The 26176-nt window shown below is 46.3% G+C and overlaps 1 protein-coding gene across 7 annotated transcripts in view; it reads left to right on the top strand.

Annotated features, from left to right (window-relative positions):
- The window catches only part of dusp8a (dual specificity phosphatase 8a), a 44305-nt gene extending 19223 nt beyond the window's left edge, over positions 1 to 25082 (top strand). For 6 of the 7 annotated variants that reach the window (XM_069721756.1, XM_069721755.1, XM_069721760.1 and 3 more), the window contains 4 exons: positions 22173 to 22339; positions 22446 to 22605; positions 22969 to 23092; positions 23458 to 25082. In XM_069721756.1, coding sequence (XP_069577857.1) covers positions 22173 to 22339; positions 22446 to 22605; positions 22969 to 23092; positions 23458 to 24697 — 1691 coding nt within the window. In that variant the 3' untranslated portion in view covers positions 24698 to 25082. Of the gene's footprint in view, positions 1 to 15410; positions 16218 to 22172; positions 22340 to 22445; positions 22606 to 22968; positions 23093 to 23457 lie in introns of those variants that run through there. The other variant, XM_069721761.1, reaches the window with a different exon arrangement.
- The last annotated feature ends 1094 nt before the right edge of the window (positions 25083 to 26176 follow it).

Raw genomic sequence — 26176 nt, 5'->3', positions numbered from 1 at the left:
ACACTAATAGTTGTATTCTGACTTTGTGTCAGGTTCAAAGGTATATGTGAAGATAGGAGGTAGAGGAGGAAGTAAAGAAGCATGTTCCCTGGATACAAAGTCCCTGTGATGACTCTTTGATGTTTAAGCTTTAGGAGTCATTTTCTTACCCTGCATCATACAGTAATGCTGAAGCTTAACTTCCAATCCTCTGGCCTTATTTACCACAGTTATTATCCTGTCATAGTGTCCACTAAGCACTCTAAGACTTATAATTGAGCCCTGGCAAGACCGTTAATAGCCTCGTTGAGTTAATAACACATTGATTGTGGTGGTTGCAGCTTTTTAAGGGACGGCATTACACACACACACCCTCCCGCGGAGGCTTATGAATCCGTCCCAAATGTGTCAGTGCCGAAAGGAGAACGTAATCTGCCTCAGTCAGGATTGGAAATGAGACAGCAGAGGCATGCTGCTCGGGCAAATCTCTGCTCTCTTCCCCAATCTTCTGCTCCTCTCAGTTCTCTGCCTCTGCAGGGAGATTAGTGCTTTTTCATGAGTCATTCATGGTTGCTGAGGATTGCCTCAAAGCACCCGGGCTCCACAATTAGTCACAGTTACAGAGATGTACTGGACACATGCTTGGGATGGGCACACACATACATACTGTATGCACACACATGTTTGATGTCACACACACACACACACACACACACACACACACACACACACACACACACACACACACACACACACACACACACACACACACAGACACTCTCTGATTGTCTCTACAAGCCAGGATTTTCCTCCTCAGCTTTTCTGATCAGACATCATATTGTTATTAATGAAAGACCCCCTATCAGCAGTTCCCTCCTCTTCCTCTTTATCACTCTCCACAGCTCACTCTCGCTGTCTCTCTTCAGGAGGAAAAAAAAAAACAGAGGAATCACACCTCTTCCATTTCTGTCCCCGCTTTTCTGCTGTTTCCACGACAACAGTGGCAGAGAATATTCCCCAGAAGGACTCAGCCAATGGCGTCGGCTGAGTTGTTTGGGTGGTTGTATTATTGGGGTCAGTGGAGCTAGCAGCCAGTGTCTGTGCATACGCAATGTTTATATGTGTAGGCAATAGCATGTGCGTGGGTGAGGGGATGGAGGCCGTTGAGTGTGCATGCATGCATTTTTACATTATGACATCACGGGAAAGAGAGCTATGGGATCTGCCTGTGTGTCTAAGTAAGCTGCAGAGATTTCGTGAGAAAGAAGGCGTGAAAGATGTGAATAGGAAATGGTTGTCAGGCTTTTGAAAAGAGGTTGTTAAATTGCTTTAATTATTAAGACTACTTAAATCATGTGTTTCCTTCTTTGTAATTTCATACAATCAACAGCAGCAAGTAGTCTGCTCTAAAGGAGGCCTGTCTTTCTGTTTTGGCTACAACTTGTAAACCTGCGGGGGTACAAAGTGTGATGTGTACAAACTGAATACAGGTCAGAGGTCATGTTGTGCCATCTTGGATCTGAGGCTCTTCACACAGCAAAGACAGCAAGAGTGCAAGGATAGTACTTTTGAAATGAACCAAAGAAGGTAGTTTTACGGTCATAATCAAAAACTGAAATAGGAAACAGTTAATGAATTGCATAACTTAACATAACCTTTTTTCTGTCTCCTCATTCTTGCCTTTAATTGACATTACTGCCCTTTCACTCTCTTAAAAATTCATGGTAAAACTTGCCAGCAACAAACCTCTTCTCTCTCTTTTTACTCCCCCATTCACTGTGTTTCCCCTCTTTATCCCCCCCATCGCCAACTTTTCCACATCCCCTCCACTGAACCTCTGATTTATGATACTAATAATTCCTGCGATGACTTCATATCTGACTGACGACTTATTTTCAGCCTCACATGTGCCGACCACACACACACACACACACACACACACACACACACACACACACACACACACACACACACACACACACACACACACACACACACACACACACACACACACACACACACAAACTCACACTGTACACACTGTAACACTGCTGCAAATCAAGTGGGGGGTAATGTGGGTGGGAGGGGGAAAGGAGGGAGGGTCAGATGGAGAGATGAAATGAAAAGAATCCATAAATGGGATGGACAGGGTGAATAAAAGAGTTACTGCTAAGCTTGCTGTCTGAGGGGAAGAGGATTTTCTGCCTTAACTGTTACTTATGCAGAAGCTTGCCAGTGGAAGATTAGCACACAGTCTTGCAGGGACACATATTTCTGAAGTGGGTTTATGTTTGTCATATTTCAAAATATTTTTCTAAACTCGTGAAATTAATTGCAGGAAGATGGGAGATGACAGATAAACTGCTTGAATGACATGTTGCACAACCCAAGTGCATGTACTGGGAACGTATTGATCCAAAAACAATCGTTGACGGCTCTTAGGTTTCTGTCCATTCGCTAAATAATCAATAACTCGGATTCAGAAACCACGCCACTTCCTACAAGTGGGTGATGTCATGGAGCGAGCCATGTCCCAATAGATCTATTGTTTTTGTGAATGAGACGAGTAATCCAGCTACCACCTGACTTTCAGCCTGTATTTAGTTTTAAATAAGTATCCATACAGGATGTGCTGGCTTTGGCAGTCAGAAAATGTTTCCCCATAATGCTTGTGAATCCATGTGAGTTGCAATAAGCGTACCGTTGCATACTTTATTGATTGTGTGAAAGTCTTAGTGAGAAACATGTCTCTCTCAGGACAGCCATATTTTTACCACAGTGGTGATCTCATCCAGTTGGAGCTCAGGCTGATGCATCTTGCCTTTTTCAGAGATTTGATTTTCTGTGTGTGTGTGTGTGTGTGTGTGTGTGTGTGTGTGTGTGTGTGTGTGTGTGTGTGTGTGTGTGTGTGCGTGCGCGTGTGCGTGTAGAGAGGAGGAGAACACCACTTGTTTGGAGCCAGCTGCCTCCCCAGTGGGTCTAAAGTTTGCATGTTTCCCACCAATCTGCGAGCACATGGCCAAACCAAAGACAACACTGAGCGATGCCTGCTAGCGTGCAGCTAGGTGGCGTGCTAGCTGATGCCAGCTGCGTAGCCGCGTCACAGCGGCTCTGATGTAGGCCTGCCAGTGTGAAACGTTTTGCTGTTGGCATCTGAACCGCCTGTTCTAGTTTTAGCAGAAGTAGCTGCACAGACGGAGTAGAAAGGGATTTTAGAAAAACGGAATGAGAGGGGAAAAAATAGAAAATAGAAGAAAAGGCACTCTGCAGATGAAAAGAGAGTTGGATAATGGATATCAAGAGGGAGAGAGGTAGAAGTAAAAATAACAATGCATTTTATTCAGAGCGCACATTTTGATGAAGCGCTGAAAAACTGACAACTAGAAATTAAATATCACATGCAAAAAAATAACACTAAAAGGGCTTGACAAGACTGTTGGGTCATGAGAGAGGAAGTGAGGGTGAAGGCACATGCAGATGTGCATGCACAGTGTGTGTGTGTGTGTGTGTGTGTGTGTGTGTGTGTGTGTGTGTGTGTGTGTGTGTGTGTGTGTGTGTGTGTGTGTGTGGAGTTTGCAGATGTGCAAGATTGCTCCTAATCTTTCCTAGCGCCATCTGCCAGTGTTTTTTGCAGGATTACTAAAGCGTCACACCAGGTCAAAGAGATAAAGGAAAGAAAAGCGACACAGGAGTAAATGAGACAGAGATGAGGAAGCAAGGCGCTTGTCGAGATTATCTACAGCGGGGCGACTTGGAGGGCAGCATGTACCTGACATCTGAGGAGCATGCGGCCCATAATTACCACTGATCAAAACAATTACTTGAGCAACAGAAAATGAAATTAAGTAATTTATTGAGCATGAATTCGAAAGATTAGCTAGTTTAGTTGCTTAAATGTGAGGATTTTCTGTTTCCTCTCCTGTACGTCATTGTAAATGGAAGATCTTTGGGTTTAGGACTGTTTCTCAGATTAAAATGAAGATGTCACCATGAGCCCTGAGAAAGTGCCCAGAACAACTTCCATTATGTTTTGATACATACATTGTGTGATTAATCATCTGCACAATAATTGATGGTGAAAATAATTTTTAGTTGCAGAACTACCAGTCAAATCATATATCCATGAGGTTTAATCCAGATAGGCAGGTATGTGCTACAGTATGCGTCTGACCTACTGTATGACCTCCAACCTGCCGTGCATACGATAAACAGGCTCGGTGAGTTTTGAACCGCTTCACATTTCACAACACATACCAACCAAGTAAAACCAGGTTTTCCACATGTTGTGCATTCACACTACAAAGATAACAAAAGTTGAGACGTTGAGAGTGTACAGTTGATGGAGATTTTTTTTTTGTCTAAAGTTCAAAGCTGGAAAGAATACAAAGTCTATGAAAAGGGTTGAAAAAAAAAAAAAGCACTTTCAATTTGAGTCTCAGTTTGATTTCTTACACTGTTTACTGTAATGATATATACGACATATGTAACTGGGACACAGCTTTGGTTTCTATAGGTTAGCAACTGACTCCCATTCTGTCAGCCTGCCAGCTCAATGCAAAAGCACCCAAGATGAGACATGGTGGTGACATACTGATGAGAGGTATTAGCAGATGAAAGATGCCTGTCTCTCACTTTTCTTTCGCTCTCTCTTTTTCGCACACACACACACACACACACACACACTAAAAACACACACAGGAGCTGCTTGTGCAACCCTGGGGCTTTGATGAGATCAGGTTAGGGTGTGACTGCACAGGCTAGAGGTACAAAGGTCAATTCAGTTATGTGTCATTCTGCTGCGCTTGTTATACAACGTGGTGGTGGCTTCTGTGTGTGTGCGTGTGTGCATGTGTGTGCGTGTGTGTGTGTGTGTGTGTGTATGTGCATCAGAGAGAAGCTGAAGAGGTGAGGTAATCATGGGAGGCCAAATCTCACAATGCAGCCATTCACAGAGACATTCCAATGAGCTACATAAGGAGGTCTGTTTGTGTGTGTGTGTGTGTGTGTGTGTGTGTGTGTGTGTGTGTGTGTGTGTGTGTGTGTGTGTGTGTGTGTGTGTGTGTGTGTGCGCGTGTTTTTGTGTATCACTGTGCTTGTCTGCATGAATATGTGCATATGAAGTAGTGCGTGCATGTACGTGAGCCAATGTTTGAGAGTGCATGAAGAAAAAGACAAAACAGAGGGACAAGAGCAATTGAAGAGATGAGGTAATACTCCTAATTTCAACCTGAATGCATACGTGTGTGTGTGTGTGTGTGTGTGTGTGTGTGTGTGTGTGTGTGTGTGTGTGTGTGTGTGTGTGTGTGTGTGTGTGTGTGTGTGTGTGTGTGTGTGTGTGTGTGTGTGTGTGTGTCAGTCAGAGTGTGTGTTGCCAGAGAAACATGATTTTTTTTGGCCTCTGCAGAGCTGAAAGTCTTTCTTTTAAAGTTTCTTCTCCTTGTGGAGCCCAGCAGGAGGTCTCTCCATCTTCTGAAGCAGAAAGAATCTCAAACACACACACACATACACACACACATATACATACATGCACACCTGCAGTGGTGAAGTGCAAATGTGTTCAAGCCCACAGCTTGAAGTCCTTCTAGGCTTGGACAGGAGCATAAACTGCCGCATTTACCTGTGTGACGAAGAGAAGATTGATCAGATCAATCACGCTGTGTAAACAATCTTTCAGTGTTGTCTGCTCACGACTCTGTGCCTCCAGGTGTGTTGTCACTGGCCACAGTGCAGGTCGGGGGCTCCAGACTAATCACGGTTGTGTGCCTGAGGTCCATTTTTTTACCTTCCTCCATCTTTTCCTCTTTCTGACTCCTCTGTTACCCTCTCTCCTGTGTCTCTTAACCTCCTAACCTGCCCCTTTCTCTCCCCTCTGCCTCCTCTTCCTCCATCTGACCCCTCTCCATTACGCCACGGGGAGCGCCAGCATATCAACACACACTCATTTCATTGAGAAGGAGCCAGTGGTGCCATTAGGAGGTGAGCTCACCTTCCCCAAGGAGATTTGACACATTATTCTCAATGACCTCGCCTTCCTCACCATCCCTCCTTCCATCTCTCCTTCAGCCCCTTTACCCCCTTCTTCCCCCTCCTACTTTACCCATCCCCTCCACCTCTTCCTCCTTTCCTCTCTTCTGTTTCACGGTGCTGAGAACAGAGCTCTATTTTTAGCCCCAGACGCCTGCGGTTGTCACATCTGGCGCCAGTGGCCTCTGTGCTCTCACCCTGGCCTATAGATACACAAATGCACACACACACACACACACACACACACACACACACACACACACACACACACACACACACACACACACACACACAACAAAGGGAGCACAAAGGTCAAACAATATGGGCTACAAAATATCTATGACATCACCTCCCTGCTCTGAAAAGTGTTACAGACTTTGAGAAGCCTCAGAGCTGCACAGTGACTTAATGCTCTGTTTTCTGCAAACAGTCACTCTGCAGGTTCATATTGAGCTCCTTTTTTAGTCTCACACCTTCGTTCTTAGCTTGCACACACACTCCAGCGTGCCTGCAGATGCACCCACATATAGACAGACTCCCTCTCGCACACACACACATCATATGGTAACAGGGCCCAGAGGAGGTCTGTACCGAGTTGAGTTTTATGTAACAATGTTCTGTTTCTGCCAGTGTTCTCACCCCCCTCCCTCGTCCGTCTCATTGGCCTCACATGATGAGCTTGATGTCATTTTCCCCTTCTTTCCCTCAAAACCAGAGAACAAAAACAGGCCAGGGAGTGTGTGTTTATGTGTGTGCACAGTATGGTTTGTGTACGTGTGGGTGTTTAGGCGTCTGTGTGTGTGTGTGTGTGTGTGTGTGTGTGTGTGTGTTTATGTGAGCCGTTGCCAAATGTTTCCACGATGACGTGATCTCACTGCTCTGCTTGCCTTCTGCTCTTCTTCCCGTTCTCCTCCATCACTCAAGAGTCCTTTGCCGGCGCAGAGGGGCCACACACACACACACACACACACACACACACACACACACACACACACACACACACACACACACACACACACACACACACACACACACACACACACACAAAAACACACTCATACATATACACTTTAGTATGCAAAGGAGGAGAATGACATTTTCTCCCACATCCACACTATAGGAAAGATGTGTATAAATTCCAAGTAGTGCAGATAAAGAGCTCAAGATGTCAGTATAAGCACACACACACACACACACACAGAGACACATGAACCAGACCCACACATGATATTTATGCTTAGAACTACTTGAAAGCAAAGTGACTGCCATTTATGTTCATTTCTTACTGTGGTGATGATTGCTGTGACTCATAAAAAGGTGAATTATGATGAGTGAGGTTGTTGAGAAATCCTGTGACTGTGCTTGTATCCAGTGTTGTGGACTTGTTATATAATGAAATTACAAAATAAATGTAATCTCTTACAGTTACTGAGAAGAAAAAAAAAACACTCATTAAAGTGCAGTTACTATTCAAAATGTTGGTGATTACAAAGGGGTAACATCTGAATGTATGTTTTTTTGGGTGAAAAGGTTATATGTGAAATATTATACTCACTCTGTTGCCTTCTGTCTACGTCTACAGGCTCCATTCATTTGGAAGGATGAGATCACATTTTAAACCTTGTTTTGGATTTATTGCCCCGCCTCTCGTCTGCCAATTAAATCAATGTGCTTTACTTGAAGCAAACGCAGGGAGGTGGTTTGCTATGTTGATTGATTAGATGAAGAGATATTTAGTCATTCGGGAGCCAGTGTCTAAATATCAGCCTTGTTGATAGTTACATCATCACTCAGCATGACTTGAGTGTAGACTTTGAGGTTATGTGAACATTTTTCCTCTCCTGCAGTCAGTTGTGATCTACATACTTGTGATTTGTTTTGATGGTTGTGGTTTAAAATGAAAATATTTCAATTTTATTCAAGTTATATTGAAGAACCTTTGATAAAAGTTTGACAGTAGTCACTGTTGAGTAGTTAGAACAGTACTCAAATGTAATTAGTTACATTCCTTTGATGAAGTAACCTAATTAAAATGTTCGCATTACTTATTACATTTCTAACAGGGTAACTAGTAATCTGTAACCTGCTACATTTCCAGAGTAACCTTCCCAACACTAGTTGTACCACAGTGCCCTAAATACTTCGACCGTAGTGTTTAAGCTGGTTTGTGTATACAGTTCGTTCACAGCACGTACCTTCTGGCTCCTGCTGCGTTTGAAATCTATCTGGGGGCCTTTTGAACGCCCCAACCCGCCCCTGTCGTGCATTCATCCGGCATGGTGTAAAAATAGTTTGTTGAAACTGTTACCTAGGCTGTGTCAACACATCAGGTCAACAGGAGCTGAGGCTGAACAGCGCGCTAACCCAGGCCCCCGGTTCACCGCCATCTGCACCTCATAACTCGAACCTCATCATGAATTTGGGCCAAGCGCTATGTAGTTCGGTTGCTGTGCCATCAGTTTACTGCTGCAGCTTTTATGCTGATGGCTCTGACACACATGTGGAGTGGAAATTTCCAAAGGCAGAAGAAAAGGAAAAGGAGTAGCTTACAATTATGCTAGTTTATCCTACTCAGCCCTGGCATGCATCCACCAAATTCCAGTCATGCTCGGACTGCCCACTGCTGCTCCTGTCATAGCGTCATTCCCTGGAACAATGGTGGATTCCTGTTTATCACCATGCCGTCTTTGATTTACTTTATCTCTGACATGCCGCAGCGCTGCTTCCTTATTTACCTATTTGGATGCCATGTTGTTGTTTTTTCAGCTTTTTAATCAGATTTACACTGCAGCTTTGCCATGTGGTTGAGATTGTATTTCTTAGCAGCCATTTGAATTGTGTTACAGTATGAGAAGATCTATTTTAAACATGCAGTCTGCTAATTATTTTCCAAAAAAAAGGCAAAGGGATTTTCTTTTCCAGGCTTTTTAGCAGAGGCTTCGACTAGTTGCCTGTAGCAGAGCAGATAGTTTAGATCCTCAGTGGTTTAACACTTTTCCTGGTATGTATACAAGCATGTAACACTGGTCTTATTACCGTAAATACATGCTGACCACACAGAAACATTTGGGTTGAACCTCAGCGGCTGTTTCCTGATAAAGGCGATTTTCCATCGCCACAGCAACAGGCTAATTGTGGAGTTCCAGGCAAGTTCAAGGCTTCAGACTGAGGAATGCAGCAGTTTGTGATCATTACCGGTCCTCCTCATATCTCCCTCTAGGCACATACGTAAACACACTAACAGTCCCTCGCACACAAGCAAATACACACGTGCGCAGATGAAGGCAGGTCAGCGCAGAGAGGCCATTTCCCCTTTTCTGAAACTATTTCCTGTTTCTGATAAAGTGACATCAGGGCTCCCCAGAGTGAAAGAGGGAGACGCCTAGGGAACTCAGCATGTACGTACGCAAATAAGTATGTTGAGCATGTGTTTGTGTATTTTAAATGTTTTTTTTAGACCACGAAAAAAGGAAACTTAGAAGTCCTACCACCAGTTTAAAAAAAAAACAACATTTAACAGCATGATGTAGGCGTTGGCGGGGTGCACACAGGAACAGCTTGCCCAGTTCCTCTCATGGCATCGCGTCATTCCTTCTCTATTGTTCTTCTGTGGCTGACGGAGTGATGTCACTGCCGCGTTGTGGATGTGACACACGCACGCACGCACGCACACGCACACACACACACACACACACACACACACACACACACACACACACAGAGAGAGAGAGAGAGTCTCCATGGCATGTAATGGTAGGAAAGCCGAACTTGACCGCGGGTGTTGCGATTGCCGCTGTCACCATGTCCCCTACGCCCAAATCCAGTCTCCAGGGTGTAACGCCTTACTTCTGCAGCACATCTGTGTGGGAGAGATTATCCTAGTTGAGTGCCAGTTGACTTGGAAGATCGGAAGGTCGTCGCATGTTTATATTAATTTATTTATCTTCATATATATATTTCTGGTGCGTCAGAATTTGTTTCAGTTCCAAGGAAGACAAACGATGCATTAAGTAACGATCTAGCACTTGGCTAGATTACAGAGAAATACAAAACTCTAGCAATGAGCTTTAAAAATATAACTTAGAAATGTATTTATTAAACATACCTTACAAGTGCGTGCACAAACTCCTCACTGGAACATCAGGTGAAATATTATATTTCCACTTCTTTTTTGAAAAGACTTGAAAAGATTGCCTCCTCAAACAATGACATGTATTTGAGGTCAAAGCAAAGCTGTGACTCGCAGTCAAGCCAATGAGATAATTGGAGTCGCTGTGTTAAAGAATATTAGACACTGATCATACCACTCAGTGGAAGGTGCAGACAGACACGCTGGCACAGTCTGAGGCTGTCTGAGCTAATTGTAAGGCAGGTAGACACGATGCTGGGAGTAAAGTGAAGTAACAAAGGAGCAGATGGCGTTGCTTCCAGCGCTGTTGTCTGGACAGTGTGTCTATCAGCCTACACGCTGCACCGATAGAAGCTAATTAACAATGAACTGATCTGAGATCTGCCGGTCCGTCTGCATGTCGCTGCGGCACCAGCTTATTTTAAACCAAACTGATTCACCGTCAGCTCCTCTGTCAGAAACACAATGCAGTTATTCCGCTGCCACCACGCGTGTCAAGACTGTCCCACATGCATGCGAGAGAGCTGAGGTGTGTTTTCAGAGCGTTATTTCTTCTAAGTGCCCCAAGGAAACCCCGGAGCTCAGGCCATTAGCATTTAGAATGAAATAACCATCCATTCTGCTCAATTGAACCTGTGTAGACAAACTTACCTCTGGGGAAATCAGCGGAGGCAGAAGTGTGCGCTCTTTTTACACACACACACACACACACACACACACACACACACACACACACACACACACACACACACACACACACACACATTCTTCATGTTTTCATAACTGCAGACTGATATGCATGGTTTCTGCACATGTTTTGCCTTCACTGCACAGAAACACACATGCATTACTCGTGTACGTAGAACCTCAGAAAACAGCTGTTAGCCGTCTTACACTCTGCTAAAGTTGACATCCACTTTATTCGTGCGCACAAAGTAAAAGCACAGGCTTTATATGCATGCAAACATACTGCAAGCACATGCCTGTGGTGGCCAGCAACGTCTCATATCGAAGCTTAACAGCCCCCCTTTGTCTCCACACACGTCCACACACACCACTGAACACCTCCAACTGGGATTTTTAAGTAGTTCATCTGGTTTATGCTGGCCCGTCTGGTCCTGAAAGCCCCCCTCGGTGTGTTTGATAGCTTACCCTCTTTCCCTGCTTTGTGTGTCAGTGTGTGTGTGTGTGTGTGTGTGTGTGTGTGCCTTTGTATATGTGCTTGAGTGAGTGTGTGTATCTATATATATATATATATATATGTGTATGTGTGTGTGTGTGTGTGTGTGTGTGTGTGTGTGTGTGTGTGTGTGTGTGGTGTGTGTGTGTGTGTGTGTGTAAGAGTAAACTAATTTCTTGCCAGTGAGACAGATTTACTGGTGCAGTAGCCCCGGGTGCAGAGCACCTCCAGGGGGTTAAGTTGTTTGGAGGGCAGGGGGTCTGCTGCATGACTGATGCGAGCAGGCCTCCCTCCAGGCTGCACAGATAGAGATGAAACTACCTCATGCATGAGCACACACACGACCAACTAGTGCGTCAGTGCTCCCCCTGATCCCCTGCGCCCTCCTCCCGCCTGATCTTTGCATCTAAGAAGCACTTCCCTCCATTTTTCCTCGTTTTCACCTCCTGAACCTTTCTTTTGAATGTTTTCTTCTCTGATCAAAGTTCCTTTTACATGTTAGAAGAAAAAAAAAGGCTGCGAGGAGATGTTGAGGTTTCCGTTAAAGGTGGGTGAGAAGACACCAAGATTAGGGGAGAATTTTGACACGCATACAGAAAGATTTTATATTTTAAAACAGGAAGTATCTGATCAGATAATAAATAAACAAGCTTAATAATTTGCAATAGAAGTCTAATTTCAGTACATACTGTTTGATACTTAATGCTATGTGCACATTTGCGGTGGCACAACGTTTCCCAAGACACCTCAAAGGTCCCCTGGTGATATGACCGCATCATTTTAGCTATATCCCTATTGATCCAAACACCCCCTCTCTTCTCCAGTACCCCCCCCCCCAGCACACCCCCACCATATCTCCCCCTCCTCTTCTCTCCTCCTGCACCTCCCCCACCCTCGATTGCTCCATCCCTCCATCCATCCTCCCCTCTCCCTCCCTTGGTGACTACCTCACCCCCCAGGCATGGCAGCTGTGTTCTCCTGTAGGCATTACATCACTGCAAGAGCAGCCTTGTTACTGATCCCCTGACAACCGGCACTATCAACACACACACACACACACACACACACACACACACACACACACACACACACACACACACACACACTTGTGCACAGGCACATATGTTTGTATTTACGCACACTGGAGCAAATAACTGTACCACATCCCTAACCCCTGCAGCAATGTCCTCTCTGTCTTCCTCTCACCTTTGCATCATTCAACCTCCTCGCACATGGGATTACACACACACACACACACACACACACACACACACACACACACACACACACACAAATAAGGCTAAACTAATTCGCACATTAAGTCACAGTCTTCATCACCCTAACCTGCCCTATCCAGAAGATGACGTCTCACTTTCCTGTGACATCTTGACAGATGATCCATGGTGTAGGATGTCGCTCCTGTTGCTGCCTGTCTCAGCGGGGAGGGAAGACGGGCTCTAACAAAATCAATGACATGAAAGAATTTGTTTTTATTTATATCCGCATGTCAGTGCCAAACTTACCTGTCAGAGTTTTTTCAAAACAAATGTACTGTAAAAGTTTTCCAGAATTATTGGCTCAGTTTATTAATATAAATATATATAATATTAATATTATCTGTAATGAGACTTTCAGGTAACATGCAATGGTGTCATTCCCTGCTCTCTAAAATAGTCTGATACAGAGATTAACACTTTTTATAAAGTCTTACTCCTTCTTAATCAACCCAACATCCACATCCCTCGGGGCTTCAGGTTTGCACTTGCTGTCTCCACTACTTCTGGTCTCCAAGGCCCCTTTGGCCTTTACTCACCTTCTCTCCACTATCTCATGCTCATCTCCCACCTCTCTCCCTGTCTGTTTTGGCTGGTCTCTATTTTTGTGTATGTGTGTGTAAACTGTACGTTGTCCCAGTAACAAGACCTGGACCATAAAAGCATGCTCTAAATCTAAGAGAGGGTCTCAGATTAGGGGGACGCCCGGAGTGACCGTCCCACCTATTCCTGTCACAGCAGGGCGCACATGTGCAGTCAATAAAAAAGGCCTGGCTGTCATTTATAGCATCTTGGCTGTCATCCTCTAATTAACACACCTACTATTCTGAGCCTTGTTTCCCTGCTTCGGAGGAGAGGAGGAGGAGGAGGAGGAGAGGGGTATAAAGAGAGCAAGGGCACGATGTTTGCTTTGGGAACTCAAAAGGGTCTTGATCATTAAAACATCAGCCAGCAGCTACTTTGTTTTGTTGCGGTTGGCCTCCACTGCTGCAGGTGGTCGGAAGTCGTGTGTTTCAAGGCCGCTTTATGGCCTCAAGCCACACTGCCAGAACAACTGAGCCGAGGTGTGGATACAAACCGGGGTGATGATCGGTGTGTTTGAAGTGTAGTGACCCCAGTTGACCACTGAGGAGTGCCACACCTGTTCCAACCAGCTGCAGAGGGAGAACAATGTGTGTGTGTGTGTGTGTGTGTGTGTGTGTGTGTGTGTGTGTGTGTGTGTGTGTGTGTGTGTGTGTGTGTGTGTGTGTGTGTGTGTGTGTGTGTGTGCGCACGTGCGCGCGTGTTTTTTTTTCATGGTTTGACATCCTCCCAAAATCAATGTCAGAATTTTTCGCAAAGCTTATCACCAGCAAAGTGACCCATTTCCTCCCACAGTTGAACAGGGAGTGACGTAAGGCTGTTTTCACCAGTGTGATCACTCTGGGGTCGACAGTGATGAGATGAGGTCAGTCAGCATGCAGCTGGCCCTCTAACTAGACATCTTGTGTAAGCTTATTTGCCCCTTTTTTTTTTTTTTTTTTTTTTTTTTTTTTAGCTGTGCAGTGACTTAATGCATTTGAAGTCCATCTGACCTGGTTTGAATGGAAGCAGTGTACCGTGATGTCTCAACATGAGACCGAACACACAGACAGGACATTTGACTGGCCTGCTCATAGCAGGCGGTATTTTTTGAATTTTTTTTTTTGTTTCTACGACATAAAAATCGTTAAATTTTCAATTGGGGCCTTTTGCATATACTTATTGTTCACAAAACTAGATGAACTATACAAACCAAAATACAAAATCAAAGCCATAATTAGTGAACATTCAGTCTGCTGCAGTAGTCCTGTGCGGTTTCGTTTCCATCGCTGGACTTGTGGCCTACATGTTTGTCATTCCATAGTAAAGTACTAGGAGTCTGTGGGCTGTCAAAATGGATGATGGCTGCTGACCATGAGCTTGTTTGGTCTTCTCATCACCTCTAGTCCTTCCCTTCCTCTTCTGTCTGCTTTTTGCTTTATTTTTTTTCCCTGACTTTATTTTCTTTCCTTTTCTCTCACCTCTCCTCTCCTCTCTCCTCTCCTCTCTCCTCCACCACCTGAACAATTCTCAGAGTGTCCAAACACAGACACATTCGACATGAACCAGGGCAGGAAACGTGGTGAAGTCACACACATTCCATCACCTTTAGAGATAAATCAGCTGTCAAAACGCCAGCAGGGTCTTAATCCACCCAGCAGTAAGTGTAATGTGCTTCAAAGCAACAGTACATTTAAGGCAATCGACATAATGCAGGTATGTACAGTACATTTACAGTATATTTGGAGGACTGGTAACAGATGGTTTTGAAGAAAACAGTTCATTTAAAAAGCATAATTTTGCTTCTAATGTATTAATTATGACTTTTAAACAGTCAAGTTTAACATGCAAACATTATCTTTCATATTAAGAAGCACACAAGAACAGAAGCATTTTTTTTATGCTTAAGCCATAAGCATCAGTCTGATTCTCTGTAATTAACAACAGAGGCACTAATCAGTCTTGCAGCAGTGTGTGTGGACTTGTGAAGAGCTTGATAGCTCTGTCTTTGCCTCTGTCCTGCCCTGATAGAGCCCTGCTTCGTAGCTAGGCCCCTGAGGTGGCCACATATTTGTTGGGTGAGTAAGGAATGTGGTTACATGCCTTAGACATTAGCTATGACGGAGAGCTGGCTCCACAAGAGAGGGAGGTAGCAGCAGCAGAGGAGGAGGAGGAAGGGAAGGAGGGAGGTTGGGTAGAGTCTGAGCTCACAGCAAGTGAGCTCATTCACCCCCAGAGCCTGAGGATAGAGTGCAGCTCCGTCATCCGTTTTTTTTGCAGAGAGAGAGAGAGACAGAGAGAGAGGCAGAGAGGAGGGAGGGAGAGGGAGGAGTGTAAGCCAATGACTGGGCGAATGAGAGACAGGGAGAGTGGAGCAGCACAACAATAGTGGGCTGCTCTTCTGGCTGTGGACTCAGAGACAGAGAGAGCGCTCAGAGAAACACACACAGACGCTCTGTAAACCAGCTGCAGGCAGATTACAGCTGGCCTTTACATACAGGCGTTTACAGGCCACTCACTTTTGTTTTTCCCCTCTCGCTCTCTCTGGCGACCATTCTTCAGGAAACCACAGAATTTACCAAATATTGAAGCAGGAGCATTTTCTGAATTTTTGTGGTCATTGAATTGGATTTTGGCCATATGTTGACTTGAGGAACGTGTCCACAGACATTTTGGACTTGTATTTGTTGTAAAGGGTCCATTTTCGGAGGGTTGCCACCTGGACACTGCAGCAGCGAACTTAAACCAGAGTGGAGTTTTGTGGACTTTGGATTTTCACACTACAGACTGGGCTCACGCCGACCACCCGTCTAAGGAGAACCCTTCTGTTTGTTTGTTCTGACTCAGTTTTGTGTGGAGAGGGGTCGCTCCATCCCAGAAAGAAGAAGGAGCAGCAGAACATTTCCATCCGTGGGTGTGAGTGTGTGTGCGAGACAGAGTGTGTCCTGGGGGATGCCTCTGGATGTGGTGATTGCCCCAGCAGAGGACTGTTTTTGGCCGGACCTGCAGGACACAGACATGAGGCTGAAGATCAGGGTCCGCCGGATGAAGGAGGGGAGAGAGCTTCGAGGTGTGTACCCACCTGGAGGAGAAGGGACGAGTGTGCTTGTGTGTGTGCAAGTTAATGAGATTAGAACATCCCTCTGTGGTGGGCAACATGTTGAGGATGAAGGCCTGTGTGTATGGTGTATAAGATGCATTGAATACATGGAGCATGGAGCGTAGTTTACGGTGTGGAAGTTGGGGATGTAAACACTTCGAAGTGTACTTGCTGGAGGCATGGCTGTAAAACGTTGAATGGTTATTAAATCATTGAATACAGGTGTGCAAAGGGAAAGCCCCTGGTAAGGGTTTGTACCCTGCAGATGAGTACAAAGGCACAATTGACTCTCAGGTATTGATGTATTCCAGTTCGGGCTTGCCGCAAATGAAAGATAGATGTGAAGTGAATTTTAAGGCTCTGTAGCGCGATTTACCACCACAACAGGCTAAAAAGAATACGTCGCGGGGGCCGAGCCGAACCTGCTAATTGTTTTCCCACCTTTTTTGTTTATGCAGTTAATTTGTTTCCAGAGACAGAATAGGAGAGAAGGGGGATTAAGAGGATGACATCATGAAGACAAGAAGCGATGAAGAGGAAAGAGAGGAGAGAAAAAGGGCTGGGGGGAGAGGGGGGTCGAGGGGGGGGGGTGAGAGCCGTGACCCGAGGTATGACATAGTGCTCATGCTCCCTCAGCCTGTGGTCATTGAGATGTAAAACTATCACAAAGGCTCTTTCTCTTTCTCTTTCTTCCCCTCTGCTCTTGGCTTTTCTCTCTCGCCCCTGCTCGCTCTTTCTCTCTGCAGAATGGTGTCTTGTGGAGATTATGTTATCAATATGTGTGCAGCGTGCACTGCAGGTGTTTAACATAACACCTTTTCACACAGAGCGATGAGGCAATGCAGAGCAATGGCACGGTGGAAAAATCCTTTTCGTACAACAGCACAGCCTCATGCATGTTGCACAAAATATCCATTCAGCTATTCAACAATTACAAATCATTTTCTAGTGTCATGATTGGAACATTTTGCGTATAAACTTAGGAGAATATTAATGTGGAGTTTGTTTGTAAATGCAGACACTTCGAAGCACATCCAAGCGCTGGTCTGAAACTGTAACGCTGTTAGCACAGTAGCTCTCCACACCTGCCACTCTTCACACTGTTCGTGCACATGTACACTTTATCTCTACACTACCAGGTTTCTGCTGCTGGAAGCGACAAATTTATGAGCTCAGAGAAAGCTGGTAAGAAAATCACAGGACATTTTCCCTCAGCAGATGAAAATAGAAGAGTATGTCACAGGTACTGAGAGGCACTTTAACACGTCTCTGTGGAAATAGACTTGTGAACGCAGACTGAATTACAGGAGGGTTTATAGTCCTATATTGCAGTAGCACAGTACTGCTGAAACAGCAATTGATCAAAGTGACACGCTCCAGCTATCTGTCCAGTAAGATAAAGGAACAATAGACAGTTTAACCATCAGCCAAGATGACGTGTTGATGATGCCGTCATACCCGGCCGTCATTAAGCTGATGCCCTGCATGAAAAGCGATGACATCATCCCACTGTCTCATTCAGGTTCTGTCAATCTACACATTTCTAACAGACGTGGCTCCAGTCTACCCACAAAAAAAGCGCACACACTCACACACGCGCGCACACACTCGCACACACACACACACTCTCTCATTGCTTCTTCAGGCTCCAGCACAGCCTTTGTGGAGCTGAGTGGGACATGTGTGCAATGATGTCATGTTGGGAGGGATGTGTGGAGGGGAGGGGGGTCACATTGAGATGCTAATGTCCCCTCATAGTGGAGGGGGACAGCTGGAGGGGCACAGAGGATGGCGTCATGTCTCCCCTGATATGAACCACAGAGAGGAGAGCGATGGAGGGGTGCGGGGTAGTCATTCAGTCAAATCAATGCCCCCAGGCTGTGTGTGTGTGTGTGTGTGTGTGTGTGTGTGTGTGTGTGTGTGTGTGTGTGTGTGTGTGTGTGTGTGTGTGTGTGTGTGTGTGTGTGATGTGCGTCCCTCTCCATTAACAGACGAGTTAAAGAGGGCAACTGAAAAGCTGCCCTACAGAGTGGCTGAAGCGCACACACATACACACACACACACACACAGATGGGGGACGGGGAGGCAGGGGGGGGGGGGGGGCTTGTATCGACAAGGCAGTCAATTGTACCAACAGCAGTGATGTAACAGCAGAGCGCCCATTAACCATAACTGGCCGAGCAGGTGTTTGGTGTGTCTGTTCATCCGGTCGATATCTCCGGGACTCCACCACCATTCATCTTTTAGCTCTCTGCAGCAGCACACCCCCCCCCAAAAAAAAAACTTCTGAATTTGTTTCCGATATCTTCTGCTAAACACACACACACATTTTTCATGCCTGTGGGCGAATAACCTTCACCCTCAAATTGAAGTGCGCTAGATGTAGGAAATGACTGATGAGGAAAGGGACCTCCGCTCACTACCAGCGAACAAAGAAGGCCTGAGTGCTCGGCTCTGACGGGGCAAGAGAGGAAAATAAGCAGTTGCATAAATGATGAAGTGGGCAGAGAAAAACGGAAAAAGGAAGTCAGCGCTGGCTAGCGTTGCCGATGGCGACACAGTGCCCTCTTTCCCGGTTGTGTGTTTTCCTTCTGCTGGAACATTTTTCTCTTTTTTTTTTTTTTTTTTTAGGAGTGTGTTTTTGAGAATTGGGTTAGTGGCATCGTGTCCAAGTACAATTTCCTGATTTCAGTGTGTGACTGAAAATGACAACACAAATATTGAATCACGTTTATCTCTTGAGTTTAACGCAGCGGCGTTTTGGTTTCTGCTGCACTAAAGGTGAACTCGTCTCTCCCATTTGACTTTCTGATGTCATCTACATGGACAGCTGGGCTGGTGTGTGTCACGGGGTATTTTCGGTGACCTCAGGGTGAGTGTACAGTGTGCTTGTGAGTGCGCATCGTGTGCTTAGATTGGAATGGACAGATGTGTCATGGTTTTCTTGTGGAGAATGTGAGGCCATGTCTCCATGGGCTGTGTGTGTGTGTGTGTGTGTGTGTGTGTGTGTGTGTGTGTGTGTGTGTGTGTGTGTGTGTGTGTGTGTGTGTGTGTGTGTGTGTGTGTGTGTCAGTGTCTTTGTGTGCCCTCTATGTCTATGTGTGTGTGTGTGTGTCTTGTTCCATCTTGACAACACTAAGGGAGCGGTGGGGGGGGGAAACACACGTTTAGCCAACTGTCATGAACATCTATGCCCTTCCTCGTTGTCACGGCAACCTCAAGTAGAGTGGAATCAGGTGACGAAGTGACAATAACGTGCTATCTCCTGTGTGTGACTAACGTCCATTAGCGCCGACCATGTAAAGCTTTTGACTACAAGGAAGGTGTTTGTGATTGTGTTGACGTAATGTCACTGTAATGTAATCGCTCTTAAAAGAAAGCAGGCAGACACACTCAGACCTGCTCTCTTATCTCTGACTTCAGTCTCCCGTCATGCCACTAACCCCCCCCTCCCAATCACACACTGGCCAGCCCGTCTTCCTGCTCTTTAATGTTTATTTAACAAGAGATGAGGTCAGCTACAGTCATCATGGATTTAATTATTCATCCAGGCATATGCACAAGATCAAAGTGTAAAAGGGTTTATTTTTAGACGAGCGATTTCATCCATGTGTTCACTTCCCTTCATTCATACAAACACACTTTCTCCTCAGTGCTATACACACACACACACACACACACACACACACTGTGGAACGTCCTGTCTTCTAACAACTCTCTAACAATGTCCTCACATAGAAAGGGAAATGGTTGCTATGTGACGTGAGGCTTTTCCTGTTGATTTAACTGTCTCCTGGAACAAATCGCTTCCTCACACAGATACAGTATACACTATATGTGGCACCATTATTTTTTTTATTTATTTTTTTGCCCTTGTGTGTGTGTGTGTGTGTGTGTGTGTGTGTGTGTGTGTGTGTGTGTGTGTGTGTGTGTGTGTGTGTGTGTGTGTGTGTGTGTGTGTGTGTGTGTGTGTTGTGTGTGTGTGTGTTTGTGTTTGTGTGTTCTCCAACACCAGCAGCCTGGGAACAGAGAAACCAGGAAGAAATCCTTCAAAGAACCCTTCCTCCCTCTGTTATATCAATTAGTGACGCTGTAGCATTGCCCATAGGATCACTCAAGAGAGGCTCCGGTGGAAATTGTACAGTGCCAGCGCACGCTATAGCCGAGTGTGAACTACAGATGTTGGCTTAGTCTGTGCTATAGAGGCCAAAAAGGTGAGCTCAGAGAGTGGTGCTTGCCCAGCAGCACTCCCTCGACCTCTTCTTCTTTGCATTAAGCTTTCCCTCCCGTATCGCCGAAGTTATCTGATCGCTCCTTACTGCATATATCCATCTACCCTTCTCTTCACTCCACCCCCCATGTGGAGCACTGATGTCATCGCTCCGCCGGGTTGCCATTAATAGCTGGAAACAGACAGGCCTTCTTCACTGTGCTCTTAAAGGGACAGTGCACCCAGAATAGTACTGGGTCATGAGCAGGCACCCGGCCTCCTCACTCCTCAGGAGCAGGAGCATTTGCAAAACTTTTTTTTTTTTTATTTTTTTTATTTTTTATCTGTTGCGGACACAGTACTCACTGCTGACACTGCGTGTGTATGTGTGTGTGTGTGTGTGCGTGTGCGTGCGTGTGTGTGTTGGCCCGTGGTTGCTACATGAGTCGTGCAGCTGGGTGTGTGTTACAGCGGAAGGCAATGTCCTGCCTGCACTATGCTGTGTGTGCTACTTTAGACCAGTGATGTCATGTCTCACTCACTCTCACTCTGTGAATGTGTGTGTGTGTATTCTGTGAATGTGAGTGTGTGTGTTCTGTGTGTGTGTGTGTGTGTGTGTGTGTGTGTGTGTGTGTGTGTGTGTGTGTGTGTGTGTGTGTGTGTGTGTGTGTGTGTGTGTGTGTGAGTGACACACACTGGCACACCTAAACACACTCGCGCCCGTGCGCTCCGACCCAGATTGGGTCAGGCAGGGCTGAACCTAGATTAGGTTCTAATCTCCTTTCTGGTACTCAGGGTTTCCTTGAAGTACTCCCCACCCTTCTCCACACTCCTCCGCAAGGTCATTACCCACTCCTCAACACATACACACCTCGCCCCCAGCTCCTCTCATCATCCGCCACCCTGTAGTTATACAATCGCGGCACTGCAGAGTAATGATGACTGTGGGTATTTGTGTTTGTGCACTGGGTGGGGAGAGAACTAAAGACAGTGAGAGTGAATATTAAGCATATGTTGACTGCAAGATTATGTGATCATGTCTTCATCTTGTTAAAATTTGAGTGTGTGCATGTGTATGTCCGTGCATGTCCACGCGCGCGCGCGCGCGTGTGTGTGTGTGTGTGTGTGTGTGTGTGTGTGTGTGTGTGTGTGTGTGTGTGTGTGTGTGTGTGTGTGTGCAGTGAGTTTGTCAGGGGGATGTTACTGGGCCTCTGTCCTGGCCCTGCACCTGTGGCCTCTCTCATTCCCCCAGCCTGACGCAATGCCCTGCTACAGGACATGAGCTCATGCAGGAAACAGAGCCACACACACACACACACACACACACACACACACACACACACACACACACACACACACACACACACACTCACAGACACATATGCCAAAAGTGGAGCCGCCTGCCTCTTAAAGGGCCAGACACACATTCCTGGCCACCCGGCAGTTAACCTAACAGGCACACAGAAGCACAGAGAGCCTCTTTTTTTTTTTTTTTTTTTTTTTGCTTCTGTTGCCCTAAACGGGACCCAGACATGGTAGCCCAGATTCCCCTCTGAAAGTCTATTGAGTGTCTGCCTGCCCTGCTAATGGTGCTGGAATGTTCTTGATGAGTTCATGGCAGTCTTTGCAGAGTTCCCATGTGTGTTGTGTGACTGTTATGTGGAAAATCATTAGTGTACCTAACCGGTTTTCTCCCTTCTTTATTTTCCCTGCAGGAGGCTTTGCAGCTTTCTCCTCCTGTTTCCCCGGCCTGTGTGAAGGGAAGCCTGCCACTGCTCTGCCTATGAGCTTGTCCCAGCCCTGTTTGCCTGTGGCTAATGTCGGGCCCACTCGCATCCTGCCACACCTCTACCTGGGATCACAGAAAGACGTCCTCAACAAGGTATGATTTATCTTTGCGCTCATGTTATCACCACAAATGAAAGACTCGTTACGGTTACCTGGCAACCAAACATGACCTTAAACCCCTTTTATCTCTGTCTCTGTAGGATCTGATGGCCCAGAATGGTATCACCTATGTGCTGAATGCCAGCAACACCTGCCCCAAGCCAGACTTTATCAGCGAGAGCCATTTCATGCGCATCCCAGTAAACGACAACTACTGTGAGAAACTGCTTCCCTGGCTGGACAAAACTAATGAATTCATAGGTAAGAAGCGGGGATAAACATTAAAAACGAGCCATACTGTGTTTGGATTGAAGGTGTAAGATTAGAAGTGCAAAGCACAATAGCCACCGAGGGAAGTGTCTTTATAAGGAAGTGAATACATCTCAAGTTATGTGTGATATTCAAGGCAACATATCCGCACATTATCAAAGTTAATCATATGCAGCTTACAATAGCGGCAGGTGTGATTCCCTGTGCTCTTCCGGGGAATGTCAGCTTGCTGACAATGGGCACTGATTGCCTCCAGAGACTTTCTGCTAAAGAAGAGACCCGTCAGGGATCTGCAGTGTTGTGTTTAGTGTTTGTGTGTTCATACTTGTTAATTTCCACCCCCCCCCCTAACAGACAAAGCTAAGGTGTCAAACTGCAGAGTCATTGTGCACTGCCTGGCTGGAATCTCGCGTTCAGCAACCATCGCCATCGCATACATCATGAAGACAATGGGCTTGTCATCAGATGATGCCTACAGGTACGCTCGCTCCTCCCATCCACCACCAGCTGAGCTAAGGTGTCAGCCCCGGTAAAAAGACAACTCAGAAATGTTAGACGACCCCCTCCCCCGGTTGTGTGAAAAGAAATTGTTAGACGGCTGCCAGGTTGCAGAGTTTGTACAAAAGGCTTTACTTTGCTTTGCCCTGTCAGGACAACATTGGGACAGTAAAACTGTTTCCACTTAGGTTAGTCCTGACCTTGAAAAAGTATGTCTCGTGAGTTCAGACAGGATTTACTGTAATACCTTGTCCCTAGATAGTACTCCCAGCATTACATGACATGTTTTTAAATGGCTTTCCTGTGTCTTATTTTTTTTGTGTTTCACTTTTTTTCTCCCGACAGGTTCGTAAAGGACAGAAGACCGTCCATATCCCCCAACTTTAACTTCCTTGGTCAGTTGCTGGAGTTTGAGAAGGGCCTGCGATTACTCCAAGCTTTAACCTCTGATGACAAGATCTCCGAAAACAACACTAAGCAAAGCTCGGAGGTTAATGGGGTCACCACAGGTTTCGAGATGAATGGTCATCACAGCAACTTTGACTCGTCTGTGGCAGATCCACACATCGCACCAGAACCCAAGCTGCCGTCACCCACCTCCCTCCAGCAAGGCTTCAACGGCCTGCACCTCTCGGCAGAGAGGATCATGGACACTAACCGGCTCAAACGCTCCTTCTCCCTGGACATCAAGTCTGTCTACTCCCCTAACAGTCCCCTCTGCCTCGGCCTGGCACCCACGCACTCTGAAGACGTCCCCAAGCTCTGCAAGCTTGACAGCCCAGGAACAGGCACCTCCAATGGTGTCTGCTCTCCCGTCCTAGACAGCCCCAGCTCCTCCGATTCCCCGTTCCCCTCACCCGGCAGTGGGGGCAGCATAGGAGGTTTGGGGCTCGGAGGAAGTGAAGGAGTCCATCGGCCTGGCTCTTCCTCATCCAGGCCCAGGAGAAAAACCAAGCACAGCTGCGGCAGTTCCCCGGTCCACTCCCAACCACAGCAACCTCCGCAGTCCCTCAGCTTGTCGCTGGACCACAAGAGCCCCAGTCTGGACGAAAACCTAAAGGGCTCCCTGCTCCTCTCGCTACCCTCCCTGCCCACCGTGGGGTCTGGGGCCATGTGGACCAAACACAGAGACACTGTCCAGGCCACCACTCCCGTCACTCCGGTCACCCCAACCACAGATGTTCCTTGGCACTTTGGGGCAGAGGAAGGTGGTAAGGGAGAGATGGAGCTGGGAGGAGGAGGGGATGGACGGGGAGAGGAGTCGTCAGTGAGGTTCGGGAGCAGCTCGGCGTACGTGGCGTTTGGGTGCAGCGAAGGCGTGCGGTTACGAGACAAATCCCAGAGGGAGAAGCCCTCGGCGCCACAGACACAGAGAGACCACCGGGACTCCACGTCGTCATCAACGGTGACCATGTCCGCCGGCTCAACCAACAGCGGACCTGCATCAGAGAAGCAGTTCAAGCGGCGCAGCTGTCAGATGGAGTTTGAGGAGGGCATCGCCGAGACGAGGTCCCGAGAAGAACTGGGGAAGATCGGCAAGCAGTCAAGCTTCTCGGGGAGCATGGAGATCATCGAGGTATCCTGACAGATAATGGACATGACCAGAGCCGTCCCCTGGGGACATAAATGGACCTGGTTAGAGGGAATGCGAGAAGAGGACATATGAGGTGGAGCAGAAGATGTGTTGTTTTATTGTTCTCTCCTCACAGACAGTGTTAAAGACTCCAACTGAGAGAAGGACAAATACAAGCTGAGAGTTAATGTGAAAAGGTTAGCGAGCGAACGAGCATTCGCACCTGGACAGACAGAGCCTCAGATGTGGTGCTGAGCAGACCATCCTGAACTCTTACACAAATTGGAAGAAAGGTCTGGGGGAGGGGGAGGGGGGGTCCACTGTAGGTACTGAAACTTTTGATGTTTATGAGCTCTGTCACCGATTAAAAAAAAAAAAAAAAAAAAAAAAAAAGAAACCACACAGGGCAAATGTCATGTCGCATCCCTAATATATAGAATTCCCTTATTTTGACAAGAGTTCAGACACAACCTGCTTGCCTGTGGTCAAATGTAGTGTGCTTCAGTGGGTGTATAGCTTGTGATTTGAACCAAGCCCCGATGTTTCCTACCCAAAGCTTCACCCCGGTGTCAGAAAGTATCAGAACCTCGCACGGCTCTGTCTGCCTCACCCCCCCACCCCCCACCCCCACTCCCTCCCTTTCCGGTGCGGCTCTGCCTGCTACAGACTCTGCATAACAACATCAACAACAGTAATGGACTCCTTTACTGCACCGTCTCCTCACATCACCACAGCACAAGGCAGAGAGATGCCTACAGACTTCATATAAAGGCGGTAATGCATCCAAATAATGAAGGATCCTCAGCATTTTGTTGATGAAAAGACTTTGAGTTGGAGACTCTGAGCGAAGGGCAGTGCCCCCCTCCCCCATCCCCCCACACCTAAAGCACAGTGTGTCGTTCCTGACTTTGGCTCCCTTGTTTCCAGTGTTAACAGCGTGATGGGACTGAGGTTGCAGGACGCTGATGAGGGTTCGCTTTAATGACCCCTCAGCCCCCTTCGTAGACCCCCTCCAAGCCCCCTCCCACTCTTCCCACCTATGGTCACCACTGAGCATGCACCTGAAAGGCTGACTACAGACAGACAAATACTATATATACAATATGAATATATATAGCAATTTTAATGGACTTCTGTTCAGTTATAGTTTTTAATTTATTGTATTGGTTCATTCTGGTAATGAGAAATAATATAATGTTTTGTGGATTTATTTCTTTTTGTTGAATTATTATTATTATTTGCTGTATGGTATTTATGAACACACACTCATACAAAAATACACACATTCAACAAATTCAAGCAAGCAATATGTGCTGTTCCTTCTTTGGAGAGAGTGATGTATGACTTTGAAATGCACTTTTCTGCTTTCTGGTAACAAACAAAAGTCCAATTAGCGATCACATGATACTTCGAAAGCCAAGTTTTGCCTCTGTTTTGTATTTAGAAGATGGCACAGACGCCCCACTAGCGAGATTTCCAAGAACAGGATCT

Source organism: Brachyistius frenatus, unplaced genomic scaffold, assembly GCF_029030835.1.
Source record: "Brachyistius frenatus isolate BFR_SWC_R1_liver_20210118 unplaced genomic scaffold, ASM2903083v1 Contig_272, whole genome shotgun sequence".
Lineage (NCBI taxonomy): Eukaryota > Metazoa > Chordata > Actinopteri > Embiotocidae > Brachyistius > Brachyistius frenatus.
Note: the sequence above shows the minus strand (reverse complement) of the source record. Positions and strands in the feature narration are given on the sequence as shown.